Here is a 23,657-nt window from a genome sequence, read left to right on the forward strand (position 1 = left end):
ATTAAAAGTTGAGATGTATTACTTACATTTTTTTAAATTTTAGGTTCTTAATAGAAGAAAGAAAGTTAAAGAACTCTGTATTGTAAGAAGACAAAAATTAGAAGATGCTTTACTGTATGCTCGATTTGTCAGAGACTGTGAGGAAGCTGAGTCATGGATAAATGAAAAACAGAAGAAATTAGAATCTGACGCTGACAAAGGTAATATATTTTTTATTTACTATAATATGAGTTCTATTAGGATGTTAATCAATAATGTTGATTCATTTAAGGTGATGTGACCACATTAGAGGATAAGATCAAAAAATTGCAAAAACATCAAGCATTCCAAGCAGAAGTGAGCGCAAATGAAGGAAGAATTCAAGAAATAGAACATAAAGCCAAGACATTAATAGCGAAAAAACACAAGAGTTCTCCGGAAATAAAACAGATGATGGACAATTTAATGAAAGCCTGGAAGCAATTATTGCATGAACTTGCAAAACGAGGCCGCGGTTTAGAAGAAGCTCAGGACATTCTCGAGTTTAACAACCAACTAGAGAAAATTGAAGCTTGGATTAGAGATAAAGAAATGATGGTTCAAGCTAACGATACTGGTCGCGATTACGAACATTGCATGGCTTTACAAAGAAAATTGGATGATGTTGATTCAGACATGAGAGTTGATGATGCAAGAATAAAGGCACTAAATGCTTTGTCAGAAAAACTCATCAAGCAAGGACCATCAGAATTAAAAGCTGTGCAACAAAGACGTGATACATTTAACAACAAATGGAAAGCACTGCAAGGGGCACTTTCAAATTATCGCAATCAGTTATCAGGAGCTTTGGAGATCCACTTATTCAATAGAGATATTGATGATACTTTACAACGCGTTACAGAAAAAGCGGCTACAATGAAAACTGATGATACGGGCCGTGATTTATACACCGTCGAGTACTTACAACGGAAACAAGAAGCTTTAGAACGCGATATGACTGTTATTGAGGAAAAACTTAAGGATCACGGCAAAGAATCCATTTCTCTATCTAAAAAATATCCTCATAAGAAAGATGATATTAATGAAAAACTTCAAGAATTGAAAAATCATTGGCAAGATTTGCAACAGCTAATTAACCAAAGAAGAGAAAAACTGAAGAATGCATATATTTTACAGAAGTTTATGTCAGATTTGCGAGAATTGGAAGCGTGGGTTACAGATGCTGTAAAGAAAATGAATGCTGGGGATTTACCAACAACTATAGTAGAAGCAGAAGCCCAACTGGAATTACATCAAGAACGGAGGGCTGAAATAGCTGGCCGAGAAGATACTTTCAAAGCTTTGAAAGAGTTTGGCTCTAATTTATCTACTAAGGGTAATCCAGATATCAATGACTCTTTAATTAAATTAGATAATTTACATAAGACATTGTATGATGCTTGGGAGAACCGCAAGCAAAGAATCACTCAAGCACATCAACTTCAATTGTTCAAGGAACAAGCAAATCAAATAGAAACTTGGTTAGCTACAAAGGAAGCGTTCTTAAACAATGATGACTTAGGGGTAAATTTTCAATATATATTATGGTATTATAATTACTTTTATTAATGCGTAATTTTAAATGCATTTTTATGTACTTGCAGGAGACTTTCAGCGCAGTAGAGCTATTAATACGTAAACATGAGAACTTTGAAAAAATGTTAATGTCTCAATTAAATCGCATAGATGAACTAGATCGTTTTGCAAAAGACATCTTATCGGAGGAACATTATGATAGCAATGTTATTTTGCAAAGACTTAATGCAGTCAAAACTAGAAGAGACAAATTAATTGATTCATCAGCACTTCGCAAAAAACAACTGGAGCAATCACAACAGCTTCAACAATTTATGAGAAACTTATATGAAGTTGATGCATGGCTTCATCAGAAGATTCAAATTGTCAATGATGAAAATTATAGAGATCCTAGTAACTTACAAAGTAAGATTCAGAAACATGCAGCTTTTGATTCTGAACTTTCAGCAAATAAAGGAAGGGTTATAGCTATAACCGAAGAAGGCCAAAAATTAATAGGTAAGTTAAATGAAACATTAAAATTTACTTTGCTTTGACAAAGATGTTATAAGTACATTTTTTGTAGATGTGAAGCATTACGCCTCAGATGAAATACAAGAACAATTAGGACTTTTAAAAGCTAAATGGGATAAATTATTAGACATCACAAAAGTAAAGAAAACTCGACTTGAAGAAGCATATCAGGCTTTACTTTTTGGCAGAATGTTGGACGAGTTTTGTCTATGGATGGATGAAGTGAGTGAAATTATTTATTCTCATACATAAATTTTAATCTGCATATTTTATTATTATATTTTTAACAATATTTATATATTTTTAAGGTTGAAACACACTTGCAATCAGAAGACCATGGCAAAGATTTAATATCTGTTAACAATTTATTGAGAAAACACTTGGTTCTTGAAAACGATGTCCAACAACATGCTGACAATTGTGAAAGCATTAAAACTATGGATAGTCAATTTTTAGAAAACGATCATTTTATGAAAGACGAAATTCATGAACGTGCTATGAACGCCATTAAGAGGCAATTATAACATTTCTTTGTGAACTATTGAAGTATGAATTTTGTTAATTAAAAATAATTAAATTTTGCAGGTACTATTCTCTACAGGAACCTATGCAAATCCGTCGTGATAATCTGGAAGATGCTCTACTCCTTCAGCAATTCCTTAGAGACACTGAAGACGAGTTGCAATGGCTCGATGATAAACGCCCACAGGCGGAGTCTACAGATTTAGGTTCAAGTCTAACAGCTGTGCAAAGTTTGCAAAAGAAACATCAATTGTTGGAATCAGAACTTCTGTCTAGAGAACCAATTGTCTCAAATCTGAATATTCGAGCACAACAAATGATGAGGAGTTGTCATTATGCAGCAGAAAAGATTGAAGAGAAAAGTAATTCTCTGAATAAAAAACTATCTCATTTAAGAGATTTGGCTGGTGTCAGAAGACTAAGATTACTTGATGCAGTGGAGAGCCAAATGGTATTGTATTTTGATAAATGTTTATATTATGATTATTATTTGCTTCATTTTAATTGAACATCTTGAAAAAAAATTCTAGTTTTATGCTGAAGTCAGTGAAGCAGATGCTTGGATTAGAGAAAAATATCCTCTCCTTGTTTCCAATGATTATGGAAAAGATGAAGATTCTGTACTATCATTGCAGAAAAAATTAGAAAGTCTTAAATTAGAATTAAAATCATTTGAGTCTTCTATTGAAAAGTTGACTAAGTTAGCCCAAGGTTTAATAGATCGTGGCCATTTTGATAAAGAGAATATAAAAATTAGACAAGCTGATATTGAAAAACAATTTGACAATTTGAAAAGCTTGAGTTTACAAAGGGAAAAACGGCTTGCTGAGAGCAAGAAATTCTTCCACTTTATTCAAATGGTAGAAGAGGTTCAGGAGTGGATAAATGATCAGATATCAATTGCAGATTCTGAAGATTATGGAACTGATGTTGAACATGTGGAATTGCTCATAAAGACTTTTGATACTTTTGTAGCAGGATTAATAGCTAGTGAAAGCAGAATTATAAATTGTACAGACACAGGAAAGAAATTGATTAAAGAAGGAAATCCATGTGCTGATACTATTCGAGATAAAATTGATGAAACAAAACAATTGTGGGATGACTTAAAAGAATTAGCTCATGTTCGGCAAGAGGTAAGTTTTATTTCTGTCATTTATATTATGTATAATGTGATTCTATTTCTAACTGAACGGTTTTTTATAACTTATTAGGCATTGGCTGGTGCTAAACTTGTTCATGTGTTTGACCGCAATGCTGATGAAACTATTTCCTGGATAGCTGAAAAAGAATCGAACATAGCAACTGACAATAACTATCAAGATTTAGAAGGCATACAATCACTAGCAAGACAACATCAAGGTTTTGAATCTGACTTGGCTGCTGTGAAAGCACGAGTGGACTCCATAATATTAGAAGCTGAAAGATTAGCTGAAGTATTTCCTGATGCTAAAGAGCACATTGATGTGAAGCGCGAAGCTACCATGGAAGCTTGGACAGACTTACTAGAAAAGGCTGAACAGAAAAAGGATAAATTGGCTCAAGCAGAACAGCTACAAGTGTACTTTGATGAATATAGAGTTTTGATGTAAGTGTTTATTTAAAAATGTTTAGACATATTCATGCTAAAAATTTATTTATTGCATTATATATGTACTATTTTTTAGGGCATGGGTGAATGAGATGATGGCCAAAATCACATCAGCTGAACTTGCAAGAGATGTTCATGAGGCTGAGATGACTCTAACAAGACATAATGAATATAAAACTGAAATAGATTCGAGGCATGAAGCTTTTGTTAAATTTTACCAAGCTGGACGCAAACTGATTGACGATAGACATTTTCAATCTGAAGATATTCATGAAAAAATTGCTATCCTTGAACAAAGGAAGAAATTACTGGAAGATACATGGGAAAAAAGGAGAGTGATATATGAACAAAATTTGGATACACAGATGTTCAAGAGAGATGCAGATTTACTTGAAAATTGGCTTCAATCTCGTGAATCGCAATTGCGTGACGATAAATTGGGTGACACAATACAACAAGTGGAAGATTTAATTAGAAAGCATGAAGATTTCCAGAAAACAATTGAAGCCCAAGAGGATAAATTTAGTGCTTTGAATAGAATAACAATGGTAAGTAGATTATTATCAATATGCAAAATATTACTGATTTGACATTTAAAATTTTGATAAGTTATTTTTTTTTTTTATTTAATAGATTGAACGAGCATTCCAAAAACAATTGGAGCAGGAACAGTTGGCTCGTCAAGCAGAACGTGAGCGAGTGGAACGTGAAAGAGTTGATGCAAGAAAACGAAAGGAAGTGCAACGAATTACAGATGAGAGAAGGCGAGAAGAAGATCGCAGGCGTATTGTGCCAGATAGACCACAGAGAGATGATATCATAAATGGATCATCCAGACATTTGATGTCGGAGAATGATAATCCAGCAATAACTTCAAATAAGGATGATAAATCTTTACCTTTCAACAATGGTCAAGATATTCCAGCTCATAAGCCTAATTCAATAACTAGTATGCTTGTGAATAAGCAGAAGAGGGATGATCCTAATGTAAAGCGTGCTGAAAGTATGAAAGTAGGCGGAATCAGAGTTCCCAAGAGAACTCCATCATTTACTACTCGAAGAAGAACTCAGAGTTTCAGAAAACTTCATAAAATGGAACAGGTATTTGTAAGCTTTATAAGTATTATTTTTAATATTTAATTTTACGAAAAACATTTTAACAAATAATTTATTAAAGCAGAGCGATTTACCTCCTGTTGAGATTCAAGGATATATTGAACGGAAGCATGAATTGCAAAGTGGTCGTAAGAAGGCAGCGGTCAGGTCTTGGAAACCATATTATGCAGTATTATGTGGACAATTATTATGTTTCTTCAAAGATGACAATGACTTTGCCGAGAGTAAGGCGGCCACTTCACCGATTGTTATATTGCATGCCAAATGCGAGCAAGCTGAAGATTACACAAAGAAGAAGCATGTTTTCAGGTTAACATGTTCAGATGGTTCTGAATTCTTATTTTTGACACAGTCTGAGAAAAATATGCAAGACTGGATAAATAAAATCACATTCCACGCTAACTTGCCGCCGAATCTTCAACTTCTGAGTTATGATGAGTCACAAAAAGTAATATAATTGAAATGAAATATTATTTGATTATATTCTATTTCATATTTAATAATTTTTTTTTTTAGGATACATCATTAGCAGCTCAAGCTATAAAAGCTTCAGCAAATAACAGTATGGAAGCTGATACAGCAGAGTTAAGTTCAAACTCTTCCAGATCATCTTCACCACAATCCCAAAGGCATTTGTCTAATCCTCCTAGTCCTTCAAAAACCCCTTCTTCACAGACTCACTTGTTACAACTTCATATGCAAAATCGAAGAGACCAGGTAAAAATATATAAAAACCTTGCTTTGTTTTATATTTAAAATATTCTCAATTTTACATTTAATATTATAATAAAATCTTAAATCAATTGTATATTATTTATTAAAATCATAAGCATAGAGGTCAGATCGAACAGTAGTATGGAAATGAATCAAATTTTGGAACTAATTCCATCATAATGTATCTCATTGTTATTTTTATATTAGATGATAAATAAATTCTCAATAATGACAATTCTAAGTATGTTAATAAATCTAAGCTTGTTAATGATTTGTCATTAATTCAATGTTGATTTTTGATTTTAGGTTCATCCAGAAGTTGTACAACGTCCCAAAGAAGCTTATAGTAGCAGTCAAGAAGTGCCTTACAGGCATTCTCAGAATTATGGTGATAATTCAGTACCACCCCAGTATTCAAATACTGTCACTGTCAGCGTTAGACCACCACCTCCACCTGTGCCAATTAGAACATCAACAAACCCTGATTATCATCGGAATACAATTTCTCATGATGGTATTAAATTAATAAATTACTTTATAGTAATTTTATAATTTGGTATTTTATTTCATATATTTTTTAGTAGAAATGGATGCAGGGCATAGGTCTCAACCAAACAGCCTTTCAGCAAATGGATCACATGCTAATGACAGTCTGCGAAGGCATACTGGTGAATATGCATACACTTCAGGTAGCTTTCTTATAATTCAATAATCTATAGAAAAATTTTGTTTGTATTTGCTTTAACAATATTGGACTTACTTGCGCAGTCCCAGAGCTCAATGCCATAATTCCACACAGGCTTCAGAATGGATTTATATATCAAAACTTTACATAGATAAATCGAACTGTGTAAACAGAATTGAAGTTGCTCAAATCAATAATAATTGTTTAATGTTATTACATAATTGGTCTTATTTTTGTTTATGCTGACCTTACACTAGACATACTATTTAAATTATATAATGTAAAAATCAGTAGTTTAAATTTAAACGTTTGTATTTGTTTTTGTGTTTTTCTAGGTTGGGGGCCTAGTCGTTTAGATGGAGGTCGTGCGACTTCGTTGCATTTGTCTGACACAAGAGAAACTTCAGATACACCAAATGGTAGTGACAATACCACACCAAATGCCATAAAAAATAATAGAAGGAATGGCATGTTCAATTTTCTTCGTCCTAATAAATACAGGCGCCAATCTAACACATAATGAATCACCAAGGTAATGGAAGAATTAGCATGCCAAATAAAACTCCATTAATAAAGTGGTATGTATATGTTAAAGAATTTAATTTAAGAATATATTTCAAAGTATTACCAAAATTGTACCAGAAGTTTACTTACATAACTTGAGTGGGAAACTTATTCCAAAAAGATGTATTTACGTTTGCATATAGTAGAATAAGATTTAATATGTAATATTACATGGAACTTAATTTTTAATTGTATATCAATCTTTAGTATAAGCAAGACTACGAGGACGTATTTTAATGTATATTAAAAATGATGTGTATAATCATTATTTCTATTTAATTTAAAAGAGTATATATTGAAATATCTATATTAAACAAATATTATAAAAATAATCATATATAAATTATAACAGCATTCTATTTTATTCCAATGGCATGAGCATTCAGGACGTAAAGTGATTAACAGGTTTCGATCAAAATAGAATTCTATAGTTTTTGTTCTAAAAGAAACGAAATTTTAAAAAAATTATGTTATTCGGAGGTTTTTATTACAGCTATTAAATTTTTTTAACTTTAGCCGTTATGTAATTTAGAAATATAAGAATATTTTAAATATTCATAAATTATATCAAATGATTTATTTTAAATGTTGATTTAAAAAGTATTGGATATGTAAATGTGACTATTTGTTTGACTTATAATATATATACATAAAATTATAATCTTGTTTTATTTAACATTTTCTTCAATTTGGGGAACTATTAACGACCATTAGAGTTCTATACTTGTTTTTCAGGGAACATTTAAGAAAAAATAGACACGTTAACTATATACTATTATATAAATTTTTAATACATAAATTATAGTTTCAGTTTATTAAAACTCAATTAATGGTTGAAAATATTTCTAAAACGTTCGAAAAATTTACGGTTTGTCAACGCAAAATAGTTTAAAATTTTTAGTTAATATATAAATCAATTATTAACTTCCTCAAGGAGAAGTTTATGTTTTCATCAAAAAATCCGATTCGCTAGTTTTATGTTTTCTCGACGTTTCAAGCCATTCTGAATCGAATGAGACCAAATTTGAAAAATGTATGTGTGTGTGCGTGTGTGTGAACAGATTTATGCACTTTTTCTATGAAACGCATATTTAACTTTTACTTTATTTTTTATTACATTTTTAAGAAATATAATTAATAAACTGGTTTGGGGTAACAATCAATTTTTACATCGAAATATTCAGTATTTTGCAAATATAATTTAGCAAAAAATATGTGATACACACTTTAGCCCAAAATTTCGTTTTTTTTTTTCAAATTAAACGCAAAAATTAAATTCACTCCGTGTTTCATTATTGCAAACATTGTAGCGTAGTCGTAACAAATGATTTTTTTATTCGTCAGTTATTTATTTGCGCCATAAATCATTGTAAATAACTCTCAGATGTGTTTTATATTGTTCTTTATGTAGTGATTATTATTATCTCGATCGTATATAGAGCAAATCTATTATATAGCTTATAATCGATAATGGAGCAGATATGTGTGTTCATATTTAAAAGTAATTATACTCTATTATGTAAGCAATTGCATGTAACTGCATCGGGAATGAATATTGTATGAACTTTATAATATTTTTTAAAATCGGAAGCGGTAAAAACTATTAAAAATTTGATTTTAGGTTTATAGAGAGAGCAAATAAAAATTACTATATTATTTTATACGATAATTAGGTTTGTGCAATCTATATGTCGTTTTATTTTTTGAATAAATTTTTTTTTGCTCTAATTTTGTTTTTCTCTAATCTAGTCATTCGCAATTTATACATTCTTTCATATTCATAAGTTTTTCGATTTAATATGATTTTTTAATATGAAATCTACATTGTACGTGTTTATAATTTTACGTACTAGTAAACATATGGGGTGTCCTATGGCGTGCGGAATGTGTGAACAGAGTCGTGAGTTCGAGACTCCGCTCTGGATAACCTGATATCACGCAGTAGTGATATCAATTTTTACTTGAAAATATCTGTGTGCGTGAATTCCAAAGAATATAAAAGAATAAAATGCAAAATTATTTAAATATGTATTCATATATAATATAAATTGAATTAGAAAGATGTCGGGGTCGATTTAGTAACGCTAAGTAAAATGATAGATTTGCATGTTTATTAAGGTGCCATTGGTAAATAACAAAAATATCAATACTGTTTCCCAATAGAATGATATATATATATATATATATATATATATATATATATATATATATATATATTGATTGTTTCTTTTCCGAACAGTAAATCCACATTTTTTATTATTGGATTTACTGTTCGGAAAAGAAACAATCAATATATTGAAAAAATCCAGGACTTATCTATTGAATATATATATATATATATATATATATATATATATATATTTATTTATTTATTATATACAATATAGGTTTGTAGCTGGCACCAAAATTAAACGCACTATTTCTGCATTTTTCGTATATCAAAAATATGTTATAATATAATAACATTTGACCCTTCGTCTTAGTGCACGCAATCGAGACGCATTTGTTTATATATACCCGTTTTTATAACATTGAAGAAACTATAACTGGGTTTCGAATAAATCAAGATTTTGGATTATGATAAGGAGGTGTCTATGGAAATGTAGGTTGTCTATAAATAAACAAATATGACATCGTTATATTATAATCGGATCATGTGTCGGTATTGGAAGTCGATAGGACGCCGATACAAATGTAAAGGATGATACTGCCGCTGAATCGAGCGGCGTCCCCGGATTTCGGTCCACAGACCTTCCAGGTCAAAGATTCTCGCGAGGATCATATGGACGTTTAAATCGAAGCAATGCCGTAGATCTTTTGTCATTAGGAGAATGTCAGATGTATCCATTATGATAAATGATATGGATGCGTTTCGATTTGTATCGAGCGTTGTGAATTACATTAGATCCAGGCCCCCTCCCTCCTATCTTGTAAATCTCTTGAAGGCGCTTGGCATCAGGCGGAAGCTAGATAAGATACAGGCGACAGAATATTGGATGTTCATAACGTCTTGGCGACGGCTGAGGCGTGTTTGGTGCTATTATATATTGTTTTAGTGATAATTATCAATCACGATATTTTCGTGAGTTAGTGTGTGTTGTTTTCATTGCTGGTTTTCATCATTAAGGTGAGTACCTGCCCGTTTCTATACGTCAACGTGTTCTCGAGCATCGGATACACCATGATTAAACACCGCGCGACCGCGCAACCATCCATGTGGACTTTTAACATTTCGTGTTAAATCCGCGCCCGACAGTATTAGTTCCGAAAAGAAGATAAGAAGAGAAGATCAACCGAAACTTTATAAATTATTATGTAGTATTTTCAAAACCTTCGTTTGATTTAACTGTGATACGCATACACACACAAAAGGATCATTTTAAAATGACAGATTGCGTGTTTTCGTATAAGTAACCGTTTTTTTTTACAAAAGTTTCATAACATCGTTAACAAATCATAATATCCGTTCTTTTGAAACAGTTTATCATCAATTTATCTCGAGTGACATCATATAGATTTATAAAAAATATAATTGGTTCATCACAATGCTATACATCAATCTGTATGCTTAATGAGACGAGTTAAAGTTCATATAGATAAGTTCAATTCTATTAAAAATGTTCTAAACATAGACAAGCGTGTTCTATGACATTCTTAACCTAAATATAAATTGAACCGCTGATGTACAATTATTCAATGCAATAAAAATAATAAATAGTTTGTAGCTGCATAATTGTGAGCGCCGCATCGTTTCGACTGCCACGCTAATTAATTGTCGTTTTATGCTTGTTACATCTGTCAGAGGAACTCATTGCCACTTGATGGATATACCATTTATTAATATTAATACAAATAAGAAATTGATGAAATTTTAATCTTTCGATTTATCATTTCCAAAAAAGTAGTAATTAAAATATGGACTAGCAATTTTTCAACATGCAGCTATTTGAAAAATTAGTTACTTGATTAAAAGAAAAATTTACCCATATATGATTAAAAGAACCAGAGCAATATATCAAACAACAATTAAAATTTTTTATAAAATATTTATAATTTCCATTTCTTTCGACATATTATCCTATGTCATTTCTATTGGAATACAAATTGAAAGGCAAGCAGAATACATATAACTACACAATTAAACAATGGAATGGATAAAACTAATCAAAACTAATATATAAAAAATGACACATTTTGCAAAAACTTACATGTAAATTGACGTGTTTCTAATTAACTAATGACAAATTACAATATTATAACCAGATTATTTATTGACAATTCAAAATAAAATTGTTACTACAAACAAAATCATTGTTTTGTAGTATTCTGATTTTTTTCAAATTGTAGTCAACTGAAAATGTTATAGAATGAATATGTCGAAACGTATAAAAATAATAAAGAATATTTAAATTTTTCATTTTTTATTTGATATAATATCCTAAAGATTTTGACGCACATATTTGAACATCAAAATTATTATAAAAAATGTTAAACACACACACACACACACACACACACATATATATATATATATATATATATATATATTTACATATATATTGTTACACATAATTTTTAATTAGAGTTTATATCATTAGTAAAAAACACATCTAAATAATACTTCCGATAACTGCAAGTATAAAAAACCTTAAGGTCCGCATTGTGTAACAAAAATATAATATCAATGAAATAGATATCAAAAGTTAAAATAAAAGTAATTTTATACGAAAGATATTATCAACGACGAAAATATTCTTCTTCATAACTTTCATCTGCAATTTCTATCTACTCTATTGCGTTATTTGTGCTTTCTACTTAATATTCCTTTTTATACAAAAACTCGCGTTTGTAACTATTAGTTTGTAATATTACAAAATTACAATCAGTGGTATTTATTGATGATAAATTATATTCTATTGCGGCCCTGATTATCTTAGAACTATTAGTTGTTTATAAACAGATTTTTTTTATAAAACTTTGATTTCCGCCAGTTGCGATAAAAGCTAGTTAGTTCGTTAGTGATCTTCTTCGATAACGAAGCTTCCGTAATAAGCTTTTAAAAGTCTGCAGAATATCTTGCAGTGAAACAAAATCAATTGTTTGATGATTAGTAATCAGTAATCTGTATCTTTCAAATTAATTGTTTTTGGACGACTTTTTGATTGACTATATTAAAGGTATCAATTGTATGCTTATTTTTTAATTGGGATAAATCACACATACATACATACATATATATATATATATATATATATATACACACACACACACACATATATATATATATATATATATATAAGCATACAAACGCATTAATTAATGTTTTCCAATATTTAGCCATAAAATATATCATTATATTTTTTGTTATAAATCTAGGTCTGAAGATAAGATAACCCACTTAAATTATTTCATATATATAGAATAACCCACTTAAATTATTTCGAAATAACAATGACCGCGCTTTCGTCTATTGACTATAAATTAAATGCATTTTTTATTAATATTTAAATACTTTTTGGTGGATTTATTTATTTTATTGAAATTTTACAATTATAAATCAATTGTTAATTTAATTTAGTTTTCTTTTTTTATATCTTTCTTTTATTAATTACAATTTGTCTTTACACAATAAAAAAGACATACAGAAATGTTGAGGATATATGAATATTTAACTATTTTTTTATACGAAATAATTATTTGCAATAGCTCCTTAGTATAAATGATTAACAACAATTTTGACTGTAAAAATTTTTAATGGTTCGAGATTTTTACCGTTTTAAATCAGGCTAATTTAGGGGAAAAATCAGGAAAGCGCCAAGATTCTACATTTTTAACTAATATTTATGAGGAGTCTGCTGAAGAAATTTGCACTCTTTACAAAAAGAGCTGGTCTATAAAAATTTTCTTTAAATTTAACTTGGCCATAGCAATTGCACAATCTTTGATCTTTAATTACTTTTAATTAATTTGTTGAAATTTTATACCACATATTTTATTGGTGCAGTGATGTAATTTTTCAAATGGTTATATATTCAAATTTAATTTGGCGGTTAAATTTTTTCTTTGAACGTGTGAATGACTTGTGGACTTGAATACAAAATATTGTGCTATTACCAGAAAAAAATGTTTATTTTTGGTATAAATACTTTAAATTAAACAATATTATTATTATTATTAATTTTTTTTTTTTTTTTTTTTTGTTAATTAGTAATTCGGATGCGGTGCGGGGTGGCGTGCGCGCTGTTGTGCGCGCTAACGCTGCTGGCGGCGTGCTCGTCAGTCGACGCGCGCACCCGGCGCGCCGGCCGGCACGGGGCGCAAGCACGTGAGCTCGCGCGCTCGGGGGTGCCACTGGCGGATAGGCCGCAGGCTCAGCAGGCTTCAAACGGTGATGATTACGATTATGTTTATGATCCGGATCTCTACACTGATGAAGACGAAAATGAGGAGGATGAAAACGGTAATAACCAAACATTATAATATTCTATAATAGTTCATGATAATAATTCATGAATTGTTCTGTAGGATTCGAGCATAACAAAATGTTTGATAAAAACAAAAATCAAAGGTAATAATGAAATAATAGTTATATGAGTAATAATTCTATAAACTATTATTTCATTATTACCTTTGATTTTTGTTTTTATCAAACATTTTGTTATGCTCGAATCCTACAGAACAATTCATGAACTTAAATTTACTTAAATATAGTATATTTATTATTTGTTTTTTATCTGAGTGTTTTACTTACCGCTAAAAGTGTAGTTATCCGTGTACATCAGATGTATTAGCAAACGGAAATAACCAAAGATTATAATATTCCATAAACATGTATAAACTATTATTCCATTATTACCTTTGATTTTTGTTTTTATCAAAACCTTTGTTAAGATTTAATCCTACAAAACAATTCATAAACTTAAATATACTTAAATATAGTATATTTATTATTTGTTTTTTATCTGAGTGTTTTACTTACCGCTAAAAATGTATTTATCAGTGTAAAACAGATGTATCAGTTTTGCAAATTTTTGCTTTGAATAGGATGTCGTTAGTTTTTGATTTTTTACTTTGCAGATTAATTTTTTTTCTGTAATTTTAGTTTCGATTTGGTTAAATTTCAACGACTAAATAAATACTTTATAAAAACTACTTGAATTTTAATCAAACTAGGTGATTTTATATTTATTTTCATTTCACTATATTTAATTCTTGGTACAGTTTTTTGTTACGATCGGATGCGTCGGATACACTATTGTTCAAATAACAATATAATAATAATAATAATGGTTAGTACTGCCTCAAGGCAGGTCCGTGAGCTGAGTTAAACACCAACTCGATTCAGGGAAGAAGTAGTTCGAGAGTTTTTCCCATTTTCATTTCACACCGCAGTACTCGAGATGGGCTTATTTTCAATTGGAAACATATTTTGATCTATATTTTTAATTAAAAATGGACATCGTGCTTTAAATAACAAGATATTGAATTGATGCAAATAACAATACACAACAATAATTAAATTTTCTTTTCTTTTACAACATAATTCATATAGTTCAAATCATTGTCTCAAAAGTTTTAATTTTTTTGTCATCAGGCTGAAATTTGATAGTTAGTGATACAGTTATTTTATTCAATTGCATTTCAATTAAAGTATTAAATAGAATACATATTTGATATATGTAAATTACAGCCTTATTTATATTTATATTATTTTTTTATTTTATTTTATTTGCTATTATTGGGTTTGACTCTACTATCTATTTACGGTGGAGCGATCTTGTACATATGACACCTTTAGAAAAAAATATCAATACGTATTGGAAGAATTAAAATACTGTAATATAATAATAAAAGACTATATTACTAGTAAAAAGTATTCATAGTTATGTGAAATATTTAGGGAATGCAAGCCCAAGGTATCCCGAACCAGCCCCCAATGAAGTGACAGAAATTTTCCGTCAGCCTGACGATGAAATTCCTCCACAGACTGGTAAGAAATATTATAGCAAACATGTTGAAAAAAAACGATTTAAAAACTTTTAGTAATCTCAAATTAGTCGTTATATGAACAGTAGATGTGTGAAGGGCACTGTTCTATGTAACGTCATATGTCCATAAATTAATTCTTATGAACTTTTATATAATTCAAATATATTATAAGTCGTTATCTCACATATAGAAAAACATTTTATATTTTCTAGAACCACCAACCCGTCCTCCACAGCGACCTCAACCAGGTTCAATTATAAGTAAGTCAATTATGATATTATTGCCTATTAGAAATAATGAATATAGCTATAGCATATTTTTCACTCAATAACAGTATAACTTAAAGTGAAGTGCAAAAATGTTGTAGATTTTCAATATCAGTATACAGATAATTATGTCTTGTCTTGAATCGAACCTTAGGTCCTTATTCCTGTTCCTGGAATGGAAAATGGTATTACGAAGGTGAACGTTTTAAACCATCGGAATGCACAGAGTGTTCGTGCAGTCAATCAACAGTCTCTTGTCGGCACATTGAAAACTGTAGACCTCGGGGTCGAGGTAAAATTGATAACGAGATATCACATTACATTACACGAACGTAGGCTTATTTAATACATTTTGTAATTGATATTTTCAAAAGATTATTATTTATATAGGATTTTTTGTGTATTTACTTATCGTCATATAACTTAATACGAATAGATATAGTTTTTGCGATACTTATCATCTATGTGTTAATAAATATAATAATACTATCTTTAAGTACATACATACATATGTAAGCAGGATTAGAATACTTAAATAGTTCAATAACAAAGAAGGTAATAGAATCATCATGCTGTGTCTGGTATAGATGGTATTTGCTTTTATTCATCATAAAGTTGTATGTTAACTGACATTATAAGTTGGTATGATAATACGTTTATGATCATGATTTTTTACACTCAATATATCAAATATTCAACAACCAAAATCACCTACTGCAGATACACACTAAGATGTTTAGTAATATTTTCATGCATGTAATTTAATATAGAAGAGCCACGTAGACCGACGCCAGCGCCGACCACGCCTCCACCGCCACCTCCCACAACTGCCGTACCTCCGACACCAGCCGCGACAACTCCAACACCGGCTACTGCTGCACCTGAACCAGGCTATGACGCTTTGCCGATTGGAGGTGAAGGTAATGCATCGCCTGGACCTCGCGGCGATTCAGGTTACCCTGGCGAACGGGGACGACCTGGTGATAACGGAGCGCCTGGCTCACCCGGAAGCCCCGGAATACCTGGAATGCCAGGACCTCCTGGACCTGCACCAGATGTTAGTTAAAATTAATCTGCTATGTTTAGTAAATTGATAAGTATCTTAACTGCAATTTTTGTGATAGGTTTCTTTATATTACCAACAACTAGCCATGTCACAAGCTGGAGCTGACAAAGGTCCTACAGGTTCGGCTTATGCACCAGATCAGTTTCAATATCTTCAGGCTCAAGTTGGACCAGTTGGTCCACGCGGTAGCCCCGGTGAGTATTATAAATGTATATGTTATATATGAATATTTTATTTTTATTGTAATGAAATATTTTTGTATATCAGGCCCGCCAGGTCCAGCCGGACCTCAAGGCTTCCAAGGTGCTCGAGGTGAGACAGGTGAACCAGGACCGCCGGGACCGCAAGGAACTGCTGGTCCAAGGGGCTTACCCGGTTTACCAGGAAAAGATGTTAGTATTTCTATTAGTAGTTAGTTACTTAAAATCAGTATTTATTAATGTACATTTATTATAGGGTGAAAGCGGTGAAGATGGTGAGGCTGGTCAACCCGGTGCTATTGGACCCGCAGGACCTCGTGGTTTACCAGGAATGCCGGGATTACCAGGAATGAAAGGACATCGCGGATTTCCAGGTTTAGACGGCAGTAAAGGCGAGCAAGGAAATTCTGGTGAAAAAGGATCTGCTGGCAGTCCGGGACCCATTGGTCCTGTCGGATCTGTGGTATGTCGATGTGTTACATTATTCACTACATAATAAAAATTGTTTGTAGCTCCATAATCTACTATAATATTATTAACTAGGGCCCTGCAGGCCCAAGGGGCGAACGAGGCAGAGAAGGTCCACCAGGGCCACCTGGACTTCGAGGAATAGATGGAACAGCTGGTGCACCGGGTCAACCAGTAAGTTCATATAAATTCGTAATGATCGAATTCAACTGAAATGAATAGAAAATAAATTAATTGTTGAAAAATACAGGGAAGTATTGGTAAACCAGGATCTCCAGGTTTTCCTGGCAGCCCCGGTCATAAAGGTGATCAAGGTAGTCAAGGACCTAAAGGTAGCCAAGGATTACAAGGACCAAGAGGTAATTATTAAATATATTTAGTATATTAGAAAAGTTATTTTTTAATAAAAGTAATATAAAATCATAGGAGAATCTGGTCGACCTGGACAGCCAGGCGAAGTTGGACCTCAAGGACCTCAGGGTAAGGATGGCACTCCAGGAGAAAAAGGAGGACCTGGCGCGCCTGGATTAAGTGGACCACCAGGATTTCCTGGAGCTAGAGGTCCACCTGGTGTATCTGGAAGTCCGGGTGAACCAGGAGCTAAAGGAATACCGGTAATTTATTATAGCTTATGCCTAATGATAGATTGAAATTATGCAATTAATAACATCTGCATTTCAACATTTTCACCTACAGGGTCTGGCAGGTGAGCGCGGCTTTAAAGGAGAAACTGGAAATAAGGGCGATGCAGGTGCACCAGGACCACGAGGTGTTCCAGGAGCACCAGGAGCTGAAGGAAAACGAGGCAAACGAGGTATGCGTGGACCAACAGGGCCTTCTGGACCTGCTGGAGAACGAGGACCTGCAGGAGGCAGAGGTTTACCCGGTCCTGACGGAGCACCAGGAGTTAAAGGTTTTTATACATACACACATACAAGCACATAAATATTATGCCTTCATATTCAATAGCATAATTACTAATCACAATATTTAACTTTGTGACGCAGGACAAACTGGAGATCGAGGACCAGTTGGACCTCAAGGAATTAAAGGTAGTACTGGTGATCCAGGAAGACCTGGAGGCCCAGGTTTACAGGGTTTACGCGGTCTTGTGGGTAGACCTGGCGCTACAGGCAAGCCTGGTAATCCTGGTGAACGTGGCATTCAAGGCGCAGATGGTAAACCGGGCGAGCAAGGTCCACAGGGTCTTCAAGGACTTCCTGGCCCGATGGGACAGCAAGGAGAAAAAGGATTTCCGGTATTTGATTAATTTATAATAATTCAAACGATATTATATATGTTTAAGTAACGTTGTTGCTGATATACTGATAATCTTAGGGAGAACCAGGAAAAGATGGTGATCCAGGACCACCTGGAAATGCTGGACCAAGAGGAGATGTTGGCAAAGACGGACCACAAGGACCACCTGGTCCTCCAGGACCTTCTGGCAGTGATGGCGAAAGAGGATTACCAGGTGCAGCAGGACCAAGAGGTTTCCAAGTGAGTTATAACCATATGGATATATTTGTATATACGCAAACTGTTGCGTATATAGAATATTTTTAATATACATATTTCGAATTTAAGTTACACTAATATTTATTATAGGGTCTACCGGGAGCAGCAGGAAATCCAGGAGTACCCGGTAAGGACGGTGAAGCCGGAGCGCATGGACCACCTGGACAGCCAGGTCCAGCAGGAAATCGCGGAGAAAGAGGATTCCCCGGTGAAAGAGGACCTATTGGTCAACCAGGTGCTACTGGTTCTCGTGGAGAACCAGGAGCTCAAGGAGGAGACGGTCCAGCGGTTTGTATTATAACATGTTTATGTTGTTGAAAATATATGTGTATAATTCTTATTAAACTTTATTAGGGAGCACCGGGAGCTAAAGGAGATAAAGGACATATGGGCCCTTCAGGTTTGGTTGGTCTTCCTGGCATGCGTGGTCAACCTGGACTTCCAGGAGAAAAGGGCGAGAGAGGTTCACTTGGAGCTACTGGTCCAGAAGGCCCAGCAGGTAATTTTTTTATCAAATATATATTAAATTTTTATACCTACTGTTATCTCACAAATAAATTTATACAGGTCGAGCCGGAGAACGAGGACCGCAAGGTCCAATAGGACCCGCAGGACCCCCTGGTGAACCAGCTGAACGCGGTGATCCTGGTCCACAAGGCCCACCTGGAGAAGCAGGAGCACCTGGCGGACCTGGTGAACGCGGTCCAGTTGGTGCGCAAGGTTTGCAAGGTTTCCCAGGACCACAAGGTTTATCAGGATTACCTGGTCAGAAAGGAGAACGTGGTTTATCTGGATTAAAGGGCGATCAAGGCAGTCCAGGATCACCAGGTAATGATGCAAAATAATATCAATAATTATAATATAAAAATATACGGAAACTTTTTAAAACTTTTTGATATTTTTGACAAAAGGATCTCCTGGAGAACAAGGACCTCAGGGATTGACAGGGTTAACAGGAGCTAAAGGTGCACGAGGAGAAACTGGAGCGAGAGGTGAACCGGGTCTAATGGGAGCACCAGGTCGACCTGGAGAACCTGGATTAGCTGTATGTAAATGATTTATTTTAATATATGTCATTATAATTCTAATATTTGATTTATGTTTAAGGGACAACCTGGAAGTGTTGGCCCTCCGGGCCCAGCTGGCATACATGGAATGAAGGGTGCTACTGGTGATACGGGTCGCCCTGGTAATCCAGGACATCAAGGTCCACCAGGTCCACCTGGACAAGAAGGATCCAAAGGAGATACAGGAAGTGAAGGTCAAACTGGTCCCATGGGACCAGCAGGGCCTCAAGGAGCACCTGGTGATAGAGGTCTTCCTGGACTACCGGGACCACAAGGACCAGCTGGTGCACGAGGAGTTAGAGGAGCATCGGTATGTTTGAATGGGAGTTATTTTTATAAAAGAAATATGTATTCTATTTGGATTGTAATAATTTTAGGGTGAAGTTGGACCAGCTGGTAAACCAGGAGGTGAAGGACCTCCTGGACCGGCTGGCGTTGCTGGACCACCTGGATCCCCAGGACCGATGGGAGAACAAGGACCCGAAGGACCTTCTGGCAAATCAGGACCACCTGGTATATCTGGCAGACCCGGAGACAAAGGTCCTGTAGGACCTTCAGGAAATCCTGGCAGCCCAGGAACTCCTGGATTACCGGTATAGTATTAATTTGTTAATATTCAATTATATGTAGATTATACAAATTCAATTATATTTTAGGGACCACCTGGACCCAGTGGACCTACTGGAGCACCTGGCGAGAGAGGTCAACGTGGTGAAGCTGGACCTCAAGGAGTAGAAGGACAGGCAGGTCCTAGAGGAAAAGTTGGACCGGCAGGCAGTGAAGGTGCTAAGGTAAAATTATAAGCAATTTACATTATGATTATAAAAATATATTTCTTATGATTTACTTTGATTATATATTTATTTTATAGGGTGAAAGGGGTGAAGCTGGTGCTCAAGGTGCTAAAGGACACAGAGGTCTTATTGGTTTACAAGGTTTACCAGGTCATGCTGGACCTCCGGGTGAAAAGGGTATACCTGGAGCGCCTGGCATTCCTGGAAAAGATGGTGAACCAGGAAGCAGAGGTAATAATTATATTTTTTATAACTTTGTGAAATATCGTATGAATTCCATGATATATATATATATATATATATATATATATATATATATATATATTGATTATTTAGGACCACCTGGACGAGATGGCAACATGGGAATACAAGGTTTGATGGGACCACCAGGTCCTAGAGGTCCTCCTGGAGAGGAAGGAAGGCACGGTTCATCTGGTCAACCTGGTCCTCCAGGACCACCTGGTCCACCAGGAGAACCATTGGGCTATGATGCGGCAGCTCTTGCAGCATTGCTTGGCCAAGGTTTATAGATAATATATTTGAATGTTAGTTATTTAAATATGTATTAACATTCAGAGTTGTTTAATAGGTCAATTCAACAATCAAAAGGGACCTGATCCGTTAGGTGATGAGCCTGCCAGACTATTCAGTAAGGACATTACTGAAGAAGAACGTAAAGCATTGGTTCTCAAGGCCTATGAACAATTGAAAGCTTCATTCGAGAAATTCCGTAAACCAAATGGAGAAAAAACATCACCAGGAAAAACTTGCCGAGATATTGCAGTCGCACATCCTGAACTACCAAGCGGTATGTGGTATTATCAATGGAAAAACTATTATGAATCAAATGTAACTATTTAATTATTCTTTTAGGTGAATATTGGATTGATCCTAATGAGGGCGATACAAGAGATGCTATATTAGTACATTGTGATATGCCTAATAGAGCTACTTGTCTACTACCGCGTCCAGAGAAATCTCCAGAAATCAATTATATTGGTGAAGAACAAGAAATCTGGCTGGGAGAAATACAAAACGGAATGAAAGTATGTCATTTTTACTTACAATATAAAAATATATAATATATACGAAGAGTTTTCATATTAACAAATTCACAATTGTGTTTGTAGCTAACATACAAAGCAGATAGCAATCAAATCGCATTCCTACAACTGCTCTCTGCAAAGGCATCGCAGACATTAACATACCATTGTAAAAATTCCATTGCTTATTATGATAATGAGAAGCACACGTACCGAAAGGGATTGAAGCTGCTCGCTTATAATGATGCCGAACTCACACCTCGTGGAAACCAACGCTTCCGATATGATGTTCTGGAAGATGAATGCAAGGTAATATATAACAGCAATTTTATAGAAAAAACTTTTATATATAAACAAACATTTTATATGAATATTTGAAAAACTTATAGTACAAGAAAAACACTTGGGCCAAGACTGTTCTCTCGTATACCACCGAAAAGGCAACGCGTTTGCCCATTCTTGATATCGCTGTTCGTGATACTGGTGCACCAGGACAAGTATTCTGGGTTGAAGTAGGTGCCGCCTGCTTCTCATAGATGCCAAAGTATTTGAGCCTTAATACAATTATCTGAATTAAAATAGAGCTACCAAAGAAAAGACATAATCTGAATTTTAGTTAATAGCATTTGAAATGTAACACGTTGCCAAAAGTAATATTTCCATGATATTTTTGTAGATATAGAAAAATTCTTAAATTAAGATTAATGTACTTACAATTATAGATATTCTTTAGCTTTCGTCATAAAGGAAATACTATAATTGACTCAGTGTTCAATTTTGTAAGTGCCTTAAATTGATTTGTATCCTTTTTTTTTAAAAAAAGCTGGTTGTAATATAGCATAACGTCACTGCCAATAAACAAAATCCTTTTGTGACGACTTAATTATATCTGAATGGATTTTGTCACTGCCAATTAGATTAAGATTATTTTGTAATACATTTATATAATATAAACTTGCAGTTTTATTTACGTTTAAAAATAAGACGAAATAGGTTATCTTTCATTGTTACGTCCGTTGCTCGTACATTTGTCATATCGGTTTTGATAAAACGTGTATAATTTATTTAGAAAATAAAAAGGAAAAAGACAAGATTTTTGTTTAGTATCATATACATACATATTGCAGCAAATCGCTTTACAGTGCAAATTACGAATTTGTTGTTTGAAAATGTATTATCAAAGTTATTAAACGAAAAGCGCATCTTAGTCACTTAATATGATAAAAAGTTAAGCAACAACTAGTGGGGCGCATGGCATCGTGCCTTAAGGCAAATTGCCGGAACTCCCCGTACCAAAAATTACTTTTTTAAAAAAAATTAACATTTTTTAAACAAAATTACTCTGAAAAAAATAGATTTTCGAGAAACTATAAATTTTTGCCAAAAATTTACTTTTTTTTTAAAAAAAAAGACTTTTTGAAGAAAAAATTATTTTGAAATATTCTGGAAATTTTGAACTTTTTCCAAAGCATCGCACTGCTTTAGCTACATCGAGACAAAATATCGAAGCGCGTAAGAGCCGCGTCGCTGTCTAACGGATGAACACTGATACGGAATTCATAGGAATGTAAACAAAATTTATACTTATTGTTAAAATCTCTATAAAATATCTGATAATTTGATGTGCATATGTCTAATGATCATTTTTGACCGCCAAATGGCATTTTTTTACTTTTTTTTTACTAGATCTCCGAAGCCGGTAGACAATTTGATCAGTTCTTCATCTTGTTAATACAAGTAAAATGTTTTTTGCATTATTCAAATCGGACGCTCCGTTCTCTTAAAAACTGAGTTACCGTTTTTGGCACTTTTTGCCTCATATCTTCGAAACGGCTAGACCTGTCTCTGCCAAAAACTAATCAGCACGTCTCCTTATCAATACGAATCGAATGTTTTTTGAATTATTCAAATCGCTTCATTCGTGTTCCCGAAATCGTCGACGAAAATTTGTATCCGAACACACACACATACACGCACACACACATAC

General features: G+C 33.5%; 2 protein-coding genes across 3 annotated transcripts in view; both read left to right on the top strand.

Moving 5' to 3' along the window:
• The window catches only part of LOC113377391 (spectrin beta chain, non-erythrocytic 1), a 38,799-nt gene extending 30,882 nt beyond the window's left edge, over positions 1-7,917 (top strand). Inside the window, exons 32-46 of one of the 2 annotated variants that reach the window (XM_026617697.1) lie at positions 44-200; positions 272-1,542; positions 1,623-2,052; positions 2,120-2,289; positions 2,376-2,581; positions 2,653-3,040; positions 3,120-3,725; positions 3,804-4,177; positions 4,257-4,728; positions 4,814-5,281; positions 5,358-5,744; positions 5,813-6,013; positions 6,317-6,524; positions 6,592-6,699; positions 7,031-7,917. In XM_026617697.1, the coding sequence (XP_026473482.1) occupies positions 44-200; positions 272-1,542; positions 1,623-2,052; positions 2,120-2,289; positions 2,376-2,581; positions 2,653-3,040; positions 3,120-3,725; positions 3,804-4,177; positions 4,257-4,728; positions 4,814-5,281; positions 5,358-5,744; positions 5,813-6,013; positions 6,317-6,524; positions 6,592-6,699; positions 7,031-7,215 (5,631 nt within the window). In that variant the 3' untranslated portion in view covers positions 7,216-7,917. The remainder of the gene's footprint in view (positions 1-43; positions 201-271; positions 1,543-1,622; positions 2,053-2,119; positions 2,290-2,375; positions 2,582-2,652; positions 3,041-3,119; positions 3,726-3,803; positions 4,178-4,256; positions 4,729-4,813; positions 5,282-5,357; positions 5,745-5,812; positions 6,014-6,316; positions 6,525-6,591; positions 6,700-7,030) is intronic. The other variant, XM_026617698.1, reaches the window with a different exon arrangement.
• Positions 7,918-13,475: 5,558 nt separating this feature from the next.
• On the top strand, positions 13,476-22,206 carry LOC113376166 (fibril-forming collagen alpha chain-like). Its single transcript, XM_026616085.1, has 27 exons — positions 13,476-13,719; positions 15,160-15,249; positions 15,461-15,508; positions 15,669-15,806; positions 16,285-16,571; positions 16,639-16,774; positions 16,848-16,972; positions 17,037-17,243; positions 17,324-17,422; positions 17,499-17,607; positions 17,675-17,862; positions 17,945-18,161; positions 18,256-18,506; positions 18,587-18,748; positions 18,857-19,054; positions 19,121-19,265; positions 19,334-19,594; positions 19,678-19,811; positions 19,874-20,143; positions 20,211-20,426; positions 20,490-20,624; positions 20,705-20,858; positions 20,964-21,149; positions 21,217-21,435; positions 21,501-21,673; positions 21,758-21,979; positions 22,060-22,206. Exons 1-27 carry the CDS (start codon positions 13,476-13,478, stop codon positions 22,204-22,206), a joined length of 4,761 nt encoding a protein of 1,586 aa, XP_026471870.1.
• The last annotated feature ends 1,451 nt before the right edge of the window (positions 22,207-23,657 follow it).

This window comes from Ctenocephalides felis, unplaced genomic scaffold, assembly GCF_003426905.1.
Source record: "Ctenocephalides felis isolate EL2017-DRISC unplaced genomic scaffold, ASM342690v1 CF-g0.4_SCAFFOLD_01886, whole genome shotgun sequence".
Classification (NCBI taxonomy): Eukaryota; Metazoa; Arthropoda; class Insecta; order Siphonaptera; family Pulicidae; genus Ctenocephalides; species Ctenocephalides felis.